Below are 13,641 nucleotides of genomic sequence, written 5' to 3'. Positions count from 1 at the left end.
TGTTCAGCTGCTCACATTCACACACACACAACCAGACTCCCTTTAGGCTTATCAAAAGGACAGAGGACAGATGACAGAGGCGGAGGCAGAGGGAACAACAACTGCCTGCCTAGACATCGTCGCAGTCTACACTTCCTTCTCATCTGCTTCTTTTTCTCTCTTATTTCGCCTGGCACCAGCCGGCATTTGGCCCCGCTGGGCTATTAACATCAGCTGCTGTCGCTGTTGCTGCTGCTGTTGCTGTTGCTGCTGCTGCTGCTGCTGTCGCAATCGCAGCCTCCTCTCCCTCCAACCATCGGTTCGTCTCGGCTGCTGCCGGCGGCAGCTGAAAAAATTCCTTTTTGGCAGCCGAAATTTCTCAGTTGTTGCTGTTCTTGTTATTGTTGCTGTTGCTGCTGCTGCTGCTATTTCGTTTTATTTTCGCTGAAATGTGTTTCACTTGGCATGAAATTCCAGTTGGCATTGCGTTTCCAACTGCGTGCCGATATTTAAATAAATTGCCAACCAATTGTGCACACACATACACACACATACTCGCACACGTGTGAGACAGATGGAGTACTCATGCTCTCACTCTCTCGAGTTTTGTCACCCGCCTTGGGGCAGAGTAGCCCAGCAACCCTCCGCCCCCAGCCAGTTGTTGTACATTTGAAAACCATTGAAATGGCCTTATGCGCGTGTTCACACCATGTCAAATGCTTAGACCCACACATAATACATATAAACCCACGAAGCACCCCAACCCCAACCCCCACCCCAACTCCAATCGCAGCCGCAGCGCAGAGTAGAAGTTCAACGTCGAAATGAGCGAGCAAATTAAAGGCGATTTCGTTTCTGGGATTGGGGATTTGGGTTCTTCTACAGCTGTGTTGGATTATGTGCGACAGGGGAATGCGTTCTCAACATGGAATGGTCCAAGCGCAGAAGGAAATTTCGAAGACTGCTAAGGAGGAGAGCTCTGTGCTGTGCTATGATGGAGTGCTTCTTGATACCCCTGAGAACAGTAGAACAAATGAAACGGATTACTTTAGAGCATTGGCTGCCGAATCTATGAAATATTTAATGTATTTCTAGAATTGAATTGCGGCAATTTAGTCTTGGCTATTGGCTAAATCGATTAATTGATTAGTGGTTATTTGTACAGCGAATTGTCTTCTAATGGATATATCCGTATGTTTGTCTGGACTAGAAAAACTACTCTAAGAGATCACTTTAGCTGTGGTGATTATTTTAGATTATTTATATTTCATCCACTTTATAAATATAAATTCTCCAAGTAATCCTTCCTCTTCTTCCACAACTCATATGAATTAGGGAATACAAAATATTACTGAATTGCATTATATTTTGGTACTTAGTAATATCTTAAGTGTCATTTAAATTAAGTAGATAATTACGGAGTCGATGCGCTGCAGATCAATCAATATTTGATAATGGCGCTGAAAGATTTGAATATTCTAACTACGGCTATTAGAGTTGACCATTGGAAATTGAGTCAATCAGCCAATTTTGGCAATAAAAGGCCAATCATCTTGCAGCTGCTTGGTCGCTACTCAGAGCATCCCCAGCCCTGACAGTTGTGCCACAATCCACAGTTCTAACATTGCTTGCCACAAGCAAAAACCGAAGCACCCTAACCACAAACTTTAGCGTAGCCCATTTGGCACTCGTTATGGGCTAAGGGGTAAGGGGTAAGGGGTAAGAGTACTCGTCGAAGGTGGCAAAAGGGGGGGCGACGAAGCGAAATCTACGTAGCCAGCAACTGCTGTTACAACTGGCTATGGTTTTTGTCCTGCTCTCCTTTGCAGCGTCTTGCTCCATCTCCCTTTCCCTCTCTCGCTCTGTGGCATTGCCACTTGGTAACAGTTGGCTATGGCATCAGGCGGCAAATAATGTAAAACGCCATTAGGCGAGATTTTCTCATACAAACAACAATTGTGCATTGGCACACAGAAGGCAGCTGACGTAGTCGATGGGCGTCTGGGGCGTATTGGTGGCTGGCTGGCTCGATGACTGGTGGATGGAGATGGGAATAAAACGATGGAGGAGGGGGCACGAGGTGTGTGCCACTTCGTATTGACAGAGCAGCCGCTGTGAGCTGTGAGCATTGGACACAGCAGCATTTTTTATGCGCATTTTGCACAAGCTGCGGGGAGGTTTCAATCTCCCAAACGAAAACAATTTGGGCAGCAAGTGGCAACATTTGTTGCTGCCGTTGCCGTTGCTGTTGCCGCTGCCATTGCAGCCGCTGCTGTTGCTGTTGCTGTTGGTGTTGGTGTTGCCTCTGCGACAAATTGAATGAAATCACGGCAATTTGGCTGCCATAGCAACATACACACAGCTGTGACCAGGCCGAGAGTCGACAATCGGCAACTGAGAACCAAGAACGAAACGAGAGCAGAGTGAGAACGTTACCAAATGGCCAATTGCAAATGTTTGCCTTACTCTTGACGCATAATTGAATTATTAATTTTTATTTTAAATACGAATTTATATATGACAGTTGTAGTTATTGCTGATGCTGCTTCTGTTGCTGCTGCTGTTGTTGCTGCTGCACGATGCAAAGTCTCTTTCATCGGGCAGCAACAGCCCCACAAATTGCGGCGCGTATTTATCTGACTGTGGCGTGTACTGTGCTGATAAAGAAGTTGTTTACTCAGCTCCAATTCAGCAGCAAACACACCGAGTCCACCCTCAACACCAACGCCAAGACCTTCCTCCCTCTCGAGTGAGCTTCCTTTTAGGGCAGCAGGTCAGAATGAAGCTGTTTGTATAGTGAGTGAGTGTGTGCGACGCGACATTGACTGACTTTTGATAATAAGCTGCCGCAGAGGGTGCTGCACAATAGATAACTGGCAGACGAGTGCTAGCAGATAACCGATATCCCATCTTCCTCACATGCCTTACTTTGCTCCTCGGCATGGGTGTAAAATTGTTTATGTATCTGAAAAACTCAGTCGAGCTCTTCCTGCAAACACTTGCTTTGTAGAAATGTGTGGAGTCATATTTTGATGGCTTCCACCTGTGGCATACTAAAATTAGTTGGTCATCCAACTTCCAAGAGATATTAATTTCCGAAAATGCTAAAGGACGAACATTTTGATATTTTGGTATTGAGTATAGTTTCAGGAAATTTTCAGTTGCGAGTAACCCTTGCTTTCTACATACTTATACAATTTTCACAGTTTTGCAAGAAGAATAAGTGTTAAAAAGAAATTGTTAACAATTATTCGAAAAATGTAGATGCGTATTATGCATCAAATTTTTGGGATTAAACTTAAACGTTGAAAAAAATGATAAGGTGAAAAAAGGGAAAAGATCATGACTAGTTTACTTTGGGCTGGGACAGAGCGGACTGAATCACTACTTTCAAATTAAAATTTAAATTTCTGTAAAAGAAAAATATATGTTTTTTTTTCACTAAAATTAAAGAACATAAGTTAAGTAATAAGACTACTATTGCTCCAATTCACTGTTTCTGAGACAGAGCGGACATGTAATGTAAAATGTAAAATGTAAAATGTAAAATGTAAAATGCAAAATGTAAAATGTAAAATGTAAAATGTAAAATGTAAAATGTGAAATGTGAAATGCAAAATGTAATGTTAAATGTAAAATGTAAAATTTAAAATGTAAAATGTAATGTAAAATGTGAAATGTAATGTAAAATGTAAAATGTAATGTAAGATGTGAAATGTAATGTAAAATGTAAAATGTAATGTAAAATGTAAAATGTAATGTAAAATGTAAAATGTAAAATGTAAAATGTAAAATGTAAAATGTAAAATGTGAAATGTGAAATGTGAAATGCAAAATGTAATGTAAAATGTAAAAGTAAAATGTAAAATGTAAAATGTAAAATGTAAAATGTAAAATGTACAATGTACAATGTAAAATGTAATGTAAAATGTGAAATGTAATGTAAAATGTAAAATGTAATGTAAAATGTGAAATGTAATGTTAAATGTAAAATGTAATGTAAGAGCGGACACAGTGCACAGAGCGGAAAAATAATTTTTTTTTTCATTAAAATTAAAGAACATAAGTTCATTCACTGTGTTAACATTAATGTAAAATTTGGAATTTTGAAAAGTGCAAAGAGGTTGGGTTGCGTTTGATAAAAATTTGTGCATTCATAATGATCGAAATTTCTTTTTTACTTTAAATTCTTAAAATTCGATATCTCCTTTAATGTTCCATGTAAAGGAAAATTACAAAATGTGAAATTTATAAATTGGTCGCTGGTGGACTGTTTGTAGGATTTGCCCATATAGCCTGGGCAGGGCAGACAGGACAGACAGGACAGGACAATGCTCACAGATGTTCATAGACGGACAGACAGACAGACAGACAGCGGACAGAGCGGCCCAAAGTAAACAAGTCATGATCTTTTCCTTTTTGTTCACCTTATCATTTTTTTCAACGTTTAAGTTGCTTTCGTATATTGTTTCTTTTAATGCAATAAATGCATCTCAAAATATAATCTTATGACTTCACCTTGACTTGATTTCGATTTGAATTTACAGTCAGGATATGGGTAAATTCTAAATTACAATTTTTCAATTATACATAACATATGTGAAAAATAATGCCGCTGGCTGAATATGACAGTATATTTTCACATCAATTTTTAATATATGTTATTTGTATCAACATATAAGAGTAGACATTTCCAACCCCATAGCGAATACATGTTCTTGAGCCGGATCTTAACACATTTTGAGGAAAGTAATAACGAAACTAAATAAATTTAATTGGAGTTATACTTTTGTATTGTTCTATACTGCTTAACAGCTTCAATCGAGTTTAAGTTCTGCAATATTTTGAGTGTTATCATTACATTCTATCTGTACATTTTTTAAGAAGAAGATATGTTATCGCATGTGTCATATGATTTTTTAAATGTAGAGCTTTAAATATTTTGTGCAATTGTTAAAAAAACATTATGGAGTTAATCTGATATTTTATGGATTTAGTCGAGTTGAACTATTGAAAAATAAGTAAAGTTGAAAGCAAAACTAAAAGTGTTTGACCTATAGAGCGCATTGCCGAGTTGCATTTTTGCTCTGACTGTTCCACCCAGACCAATGCCTCATTTTGACAAAGATCATTAAATTTTTCTTCAATGAGAGTCTTTTGGTCACTACTTAGCGCTCGCTCACGTGTTAGCACCTTAAAAAGCGGTTGAGAACCGATTCCCTTGTAGCCGCAAAGAAATGCATAAGAGGAGTTATCCATGGAAACCATTTTGAAGGTGACAGACGTCTCAGATGTCTCGTCATTGGTCCAGCTAAAAATTCCATTCTTGGCGTTATCGTCCCAGGGAAGGAGAGCTGAATCTATTTCAGGCTCCCACTTCCCATCGGCGGTGCTCACATACTCCAATTTGATGTTAATCCTATTATCACCATCGGGAGTAGCTTCAATGGAGTACTTCAGACACTGGACATCGTCCTCATCGTATGCACGCGCAGCCTCATACCAAGAGCCAGCGATCTAAACAATAAACAATAAAATTCATAAGTGAAACTAATTTCGATGACGGGAAGAAAATGTCTGCAGACATACAGCTTCTAGATCGGTAGCTAATCCATTGTGCGTAGTGCAGGAAAACTCCGGCGCAATTGTTGTGGGCTTATTAGTTGTAGGATCCTCTGAGTAAGTTGTCTGCATAAAGCAGCCAAGAAGCAACACTAACACAATCGAAATATTACTATGCATTGCGATTTTTGACAACTATTCTGTTTGAGATCCGTCTAAGAACTGATCTAAAACAGAAAATAGCGCAGTTTAAGTACTGATGATAACAGCGCTTATCGATATTACTTTCATTCATTACTTTTTCGTATCGTAAAGCTACACTCGGCGAATCAGTGAAGTAAGGCAAAGAATGCTACAAAGTCACAAACTGTCGAGTTTACTCAACTACAAGATTCCCGTTAAAAAAAAAAAAAAAAAAAAAAAATTGTGCGGTATCAAATTTAAGTATACAAAATCAGCGTTCCAAAAAATACTAAATTATTTTAGACTATCTACTTGGTATATTGATATACAAATATATTGAAAATATACCATAGTGTTAAATATTCTCAACCAAATCCGACTGCAGCAGCACTTTTCTGACATATATCATTATAATACTATTATAATATAATATAATAATTTATAATAAATTTACTAAATTTTCAAAACAACTTTATAACAGAAAATTCATAAAGACTGCATTTATTAATATATGTACAGAAAATCTTTATATATAAAAAATAATAATTATAATTATTATTTCTACATATTGTTAATTAATAAAGATAGTCCCCCTTTTGTCTCCTGATTTTTCAGTACCCAAATTTTTAAGTGTACAATGGGCCGTAAAATAAGTGTCATTAATTATTATCATATTAAATGAAAAGCGATAAGCGCATTTATTGTTGGGCAGTGAGCAATAACTATTAATCTGATAGTAAATGTAAGTACTTATTCGTATGAAATTCGATAAGGGAAAATGTTTGATTGAATATTGCCGATTATACAAAAATAAAACTTATATTACTCATTCGTATAATTTTGAGGTAGTCTGTCGAATGATACAATTCACTTTCGCTATTAATCAAGCAGAAAATTTAGAACTGATTCATTCTTATTCTGAAATGTTTGCCAAATATTTGAGCAATTCAATTAATTAATTTAATATATTTAAATTTCATTAAATGAACTCTTTTTTATGACATGATGCTGCAGGCTACGATTGCATCCTGCTGGTTGTCCTGCTCAGCAGTTGCCTTGTCCAACAAGACGCGTAAAAATTGTCACCGGCAGTGACAACTGACCTGAGGCTGCCGAGCCGAGACTGAAGCTGTGGCTGTGGCTGAGACTCAAACTGAGACCGAGACTGATGCCGTCTCTTCCTCGGGGTTTCAATACATTGCCTCCCGGCGAGCTGAAGTGAAGGATGAAGGCATAATAGTGCTTCTGCTACTGACGGTAACTTGAGTGTGAACAATGTAAAGGGATTTGACAAGGCAAGACGAGGAAGACAGTTGTTCTAAGAACTTATTGAAATTAAAAAAAAAAAGTCCACGAGACTACATATTTATTTTCTTAATGAGCACAGCTGTCGAATACATTCAGAAATTACTGAAATCACTGAAGTAAAACTTATTTCGACATCTATTTGACTGTCGTTGATGGGTTTCAAAGAAATAACGATGAATTAGATTAAATGTATTTACATATATATATGCATGTATAAACTTCTTTGTCCTCAATTATTTACTAATTAAACATCAATGGCCAAGTTAATACTATGAACCTGTAGTTCGAACGTTATAAGAAAGCGAATGGACTTGACTGTGAGATACCAAATTAATTTACCAAATTAATTTACCAAATTAATATACAAAAAAAAGCTAAAATATACCGAAGGTTGTATTTGGTATATCAATATAGTACCACATTTAAAATATACCATCGAGTATAAGTTAAACCAGATTATTAATAAAAGCAACTAAGACCCGATTGCAGTAGGTATTTTATTCCATACAAAAGAAATTCCACAATTTTTATCCGATCGCAAACAAATTTTCAGGAATTATAAATACTGTTGTTAATACTGTATGTACCAAAAATCTATCTGTAAAATTGCACTTGCTATTTGGTGTTTTTGCTATTTTCGGGGTCTGAAAATATCTACATATATCTCTTATAGCCTCTGAGATCGTGTCGTTGACGCTGAACATAGGGTGGGAGATGCCTCATTCTGCTTGTCACATACTTCTCCTGCAGGCACAAAGTTATAATACTCTTCTTCCCAATGGGTAGCAGGTATAGAAATTCGATTTTTTTATACTTTTACTTTCAATATATTTAATTACTGATTAAAATTATTATGACAATGCTTGACTACTGCGCAAAAAAGTACTTGAAACAAGTAAGAAAACTACAGTCGAGTGTACTCGACTGTGAGATACCCGCTACCCATTTTAATAAAGGCAAAATATTGCGGAATCATTTTCAAAATATACCGAAAATACTAAAAATACTAAAAATATACCAAATGGTATGTTTGGTATATCGATATAGTACACCATTCAATATACCATAGACGGCACAATATACCAGATTGTCAGCCAAAGCAACTAAGACCCCTTGTAAGTAGGCGTTTTTGCCCATACAAAAGTATTTCTTTAATAACTTCGACAATTTTTATTTGATCGCTTGTTTTTCGATTTTTTTTGATTTGCGGGGGCGAAAGGGGGCGTGGCAAAAATTCGAAACAAACTTGATCTGCGTGCAAACATAAAATTATAGCTCTATCTCTTATAGTCTCTGAGATCTAGGTGTTCATACGGACAGACGGACATGGCTAGATCGTCTCTCTTGACGCTGGTCAAGAATATATATACTTTATAGGGTCGGAGATGCCTCCTTCTACCTGTTACATATATTTCCTGTCGGCACAAAGTTATAATACCCTTCTACCCTATGGATAGCGGGTATAAAAATCAAGCATCTTCCGATTAAAATCCAAAGGTCGGGTCTTAATTGAATTCGACAATCTGGTTTATTTTTTATTTCATTGTTTATTTTTAATTTAGTAGTATATCTAAATAAGAAATATAGTATAATTTAGTATATATTGATATACAGCTTTCTGACTTGTTTTATTATGTGCCAACTAGTTTTTCCACAACGTTAAACTATTTCTCGAAACTTTTTTTCAGAAGAGATCCTAAATAGAAATTTGTCAGATAACCAATTGATCTTTTTTGTATATATGTTAAGAGACGGTTGATATTGATTTGGCTTCTTCTGATCAGGCATCCAAGATATTTTACATTAGTAACCTTTTCAAATCTATAGCTTTCATATTAACCTTAAGGCGATAGAGTTGGCAGAGAGAGAGAGAGAAAGAGAGAGAAAGAGAGAACGTAAAGAATCTTTCCTTATTAAATTGTGTGTAAATTTCCGAGTTCAAACATTCACTTTTTTGACTGTTTGTCAATTCGTCTGTCAGTAAATAATCAGAACAAAGAATATATGTAGATAAGTTAACGCTAGATTGTTAAAAGTATGGCGTATGCTAACTGAGCTTAGGAATATAGGGATGACGAAATTTGGGAAACAGCTGTAACATAATTGCAATACTCAAAGGACTCAAACGGCAATTTGCTTGCTGCTGTTGCTGCTGCTGTTGCTGCCACTTGCAACATCTACTGCCAGCAGCTATAGACAGACGTTTGCTTAACCTACAGACAGTAACAGCGGCATACTGGCGAAACCCAACTGAGTGTGTGTTACGGCGAGTAATGCCCCACAGACACAAAAACTTGTGGCAACATTGGCAACAACAACAGCAACAGCGGCAAAAGCAGCAGCAGCAGCCACAGCCACAGCAGCAGCTCAAATAAAAACAAAAAAGCAAACTAAAATACAAGGACAACAAAAAAACGTTTAAGAAAGACGCGTGTGTCTGTGTCTGAGCAACAGCTCGAGCAACAACAACAACAACAACAATGAGAGCGACAGCAGCAATGGCAAATGGCAGCAACAGCAGCAGCGGCAGCAAGAGTAACCGTTATTAAAGATTTTGAATACCTAATTATGAAAATGTCAGACGCAAACGTTTTTTGGGGGGCAGCTCGCAAGAACTACAGAAAGAGCGAATGAAATTGGGGGTAGGGGAGAGGCAAAGAGAGTGAAAGAGTGAGAGAGAGAGATAGAGAGTAGAATCTGATGTTGCTGGTTTGTGCGTTGCGATTGTGTGTATGTGTGAGTGTGTGTGTGAGTGTGGGTCGCCTGCTGCTCCTGCTGTTGTTTTTGTTGTTGTTGCTGTAAAACGGTTTGCTAGTTTATTGTTGTTGTTCTCACTATTATTGCGGCCAAAAGCAACAGCAGCAACAACAGGCGAGGCAACAGCAACTACTACAACAGAAAATTGTGTTTGTGATGTGCCTGGCAGCCAAAACGTTTCGCTTCGCTTTGCCTCAACTCAGCAGCAGCAGCAGTTGATGGTAGCAACAACAACAACAACAGCAAAAACAGCAGCAACACCAGAGACAGCGGTAGAAGCAACAGCAAAATATGAAAAATTCCATTTTCATGTCACTCAATTGAATTTCCATTCAAGTTTTCTTTTATTTTTTGTCGCTTTTCTCTTCATTTTTTTTCTGTTTTTTTTTTTGGTTTATTTTTGCAAGTGACTGACGACGTCGGCAACGGCTCTGCGGCCATTTTATATTTTTGCCACGTGTTTATACATGTGTGTGAGAGTGTGTTTGAATGTTTGTGAGTCTGTTTTGTATTTTTGGTTTTTCCAGCTAAATTAATTGCCTACGGAATTGTAGTTAGTTGCCATTGTCCAATGTGGTTGTTGTTGTTGCTGCTGCTGCTATTGCTGTTGGTGTTGGTGTTGGCGTTGGAATCTGAAATACAAATACAAATACAAAACATATAGAAAACGACAGCAACACACACAAATACACACACATACACAGGCACATGAGACTAGTCAACAATGGCAAAGCCAAAAGTCCTTTACGAGTTTATGGCAAAAATAAATAATTTTTGGGTTTATCTCAATGGCATACAAGTCATTTGCAGCTGAGATTTTTTCCACACTCCTTCTCCCCTCCCCTCTCTCTTTCTCTCCTCTTTCTAGTCTCTACCTCTCTCTCGCACTCTGTCTTATTTTTCTTTTGACTTTTTCTGCTGTCCCAGTCGTGTTCGCTCTGGTTTCGCTTTGCGATTCTATGCAGGTGAATAGGTGAATCTGGAGAAAAAGGTTGGGGTAACCAAAACCAAGAGGATGACGATGATGAGGGAGACGAACAATGATGCCAATGAAATCTGTGCAACAACTACAGAAAAAGAATGCTCAACTTAAGATTAGCATTGTAGGGCAGCTATCTTATGGCAATGAATTCTCAAATTTGGCATTTGAGCAAGTAAGAAAGCTACAATCGAGTGTGCTCGACTGAGAGATACCCGGTAACCATTATGAATAAAAGCAAAACAGTTCGGTACCGCAAAAATACTAAAAATATTGTATACCGAATGATATCTTTGGAATATTGATATAGTAACACATTCAAAATATACCATAGAGTGGAAATTATACTACATTGTCAGCCAAAGTATTTTAGACCCCTAGAAAGTAGGCGCTTTTATCCTTACAAAAATATTTCTTAAATAACTTCTACAATTTTTATCTGATTACAACCAAATATATATATTTCATGAGGTCGGACATGTGACCTTCTATCTGTTACATACATTTCCTGGAAGCACATAGTTATATGTTTGCTCTATGGGTAATAATACCTCACAATTATCCGAAGCGGTTACAATTTAACATGAAATCCAAAAGTATTTTTTTAACATGGTTATCTCTTATTATCAAATAATATCCTATTTTATTGTCTGATTGTCAAACTCAGGCAGAAATATCTCAACATAGCAAAAAACACTGAAAGCAATGAAAGCTGCAATTTGTAAAAAATACACTGAAAAAAACAAATTTTTAAAATCAAGAACATTCGCCTTAAAAATTGTGCTCTTTAAATAAAACCCCTATAAGAAAAAATTCTTAAAACTTAGAACATTAGTCTGAAAAATGCTAATTCTCAAAATAAAACCAAAAATACTAAATTTAGGTTATAGATTCTGCAATCCTTCCTACATAATATTTTTTGATCTTGTAATAAGATTCTTATCTTATTTTCTTTTTATTATCAAATTTTCTTGATGTGTTATCTAACATTAAGATTTTCATGTTCTTGGCGCACTTTTTAGGCCAAAAATCCTCCAAAATTATCTTGAGTTTACTAATACAATTTTTTTAAATCAGAATGAAAGTATTGTAGATTCTTTTCCGAGTTGGAACAATTACGCAAATGTGTGTTAAATCAAAAAAAATGGTCCAACTAAAATCATAATATAAGCTGTGCAACCAAAATACCAAGTAAATCACTTTCTACGTTTCATGATTCTTACATTTCACCTTTTTGATTTTTAGTTGAAATAAATTAGTGCTAGACAATTTATATAATTTTCAGTTTTCCCCTGTACCCCACTGAAAATAGCTCAACGAAAAACTTCATGTGGACTGTGAACTTTGCCTGGTTCTATTTGCTTTACCTCATTGTGAACATAAAAGAAAATTCTAATACGATTAAATGAAATGCTTACTATCACATTTATCAGTTTTATCGTATGGCATTGTCATAATTCGATAATTAATTATATATTATAGCGTAGAGATATGCGAGTATGATGTCATCAATGTGATAACAAGTTAGATTATAGTATATTTGGGTATAAATGGTATATATTTTAATAATATATAAATAATAAATGGTATAAGAAAACTACTCTTAATTTTCTAGTTCGTTATTCGGCCTCGTTTTCAATTCCTAAAACATAAAGAAAGCCGCTCGTACTTAGTAGCACAACATTTGTTTTTGCGGCTTTTGTTTAGAAGCTGACAGAGCTGCCAACTGCAACTGCATGCTTGCCACGCCTCTGTCCCCCCTCAGCTCTGCAGTTCCTCTCCTACTTCTGAGGCATATTTATTCCAACAATTTAAATATAAATTTAAAAAAAAGAGAGGAGAGAAAAAAGCTGACCAGCCGCTTGGCATTGGCGCCTGCTGCTGACAAGCTGACAGTCCGCACCCAGGGCAGGCAGCGTCCCCTACCTCCTTCACTCCCTATCACCCTCCCTCCCTTCCACTCTCCGCAACGCTCCGCGTGCTCAGTCAGCGGCGTGTTGTATGTGTCTGTGACTGTCAACGTTTGCAGTTGTCATGCTTTTGCTTGAGTAATTAAATATAATTTTCTTTTGCGTTTTACACGGCAACAACAAAGGCAGCATCAACAGTTCTTATTGTTGCTGTTGTTGTTGTTATTCTTGCTCAGTCAGCTATCAAATGCAGCTCATAGCACTGAGTGCTGATCTGGCAGAGCAAGTGTGAGAGGATTGATTGTTGCTGCTGCTGTTGCTGTTGCTGCTGCTGCTGTTGCTGGCACCAACAAACGATGCCAAGCGGAAGGCAAGATTTAAGGACATGGGGTATTACGCATACGCCGTGTTGAACGAATCGTCAATAAATTTTGGCAAATATTTGACAAGGTTTTTCAGCAGCTACAAATACATAGTGTTGCTGCTGTTCTCGTATGTTGTGTTGTGTGTGTATGTGTGTGTGTGTGTGTGTGTGCAGCTGCAACGACAACAACAGTCGCATCAATTTTTTGTAACATGTTGCCAAACATGGTTAAGTTACATCAGTAGTCAGCCACACCCACTCTCCAGCGCCCACCGCCCACTGCCCACAGCTGTGGTGGCTACTTAAATGTCGTTATGTTGTCGGGTCACGCGCGGCACAATGTTCATGTCCGTGTCCATGTGCCTAGTTGGTAGCAGCCACAGCAGCAGCAGCAGCAACGACAGCAACTTTATTGCCGCAGCAATTATGCGTAGCTAATAAAAATCCCTGTATCTGCATGTGTGTTTATTTGTGAGTGTGCTAGTGTGTGTGTGTTTCTGTTTGTGGGCGGGTGTGTGGCTAATGGGCGTGGTCACAAGAAGAAAAACATTGCAATCGACATCGACAGCTTAGCGATTTATGCGTGCTAAAATAATTAA

At 37.4% G+C, this 13,641-nt stretch overlaps 1 protein-coding gene across 1 annotated transcript; it reads right to left on the bottom strand.

The window, feature by feature from the left end:
- Positions 1–4,501: 4,501 nt before the first annotated feature.
- On the bottom strand, positions 4,502–5,749 carry LOC117570593 (uncharacterized). Its single transcript, XM_034252337.2, has 2 exons — positions 5,569–5,749; positions 4,502–5,496 (listed from the first exon to the last, which is right to left on the bottom strand). The coding sequence occupies exons 1-2, from the start codon at positions 5,719–5,721 to the stop codon at positions 4,987–4,989; spliced, it is 663 nt and encodes a 220-aa protein (XP_034108228.1). The 5' UTR covers positions 5,722–5,749; the 3' UTR covers positions 4,502–4,986.
- Positions 5,750–13,641: the final 7,892 nt, after the last annotated feature.

The sequence above is a fragment of the Drosophila albomicans genome, chromosome 3 (assembly GCF_009650485.2).
Source record: "Drosophila albomicans strain 15112-1751.03 chromosome 3, ASM965048v2, whole genome shotgun sequence".
In the NCBI taxonomy this organism is placed as follows: domain Eukaryota; kingdom Metazoa; phylum Arthropoda; class Insecta; order Diptera; family Drosophilidae; genus Drosophila; species Drosophila albomicans.
The sequence above is the reverse complement of the archived record's forward strand: the minus strand, read 5'-3'. Positions and strand labels throughout refer to the sequence as shown.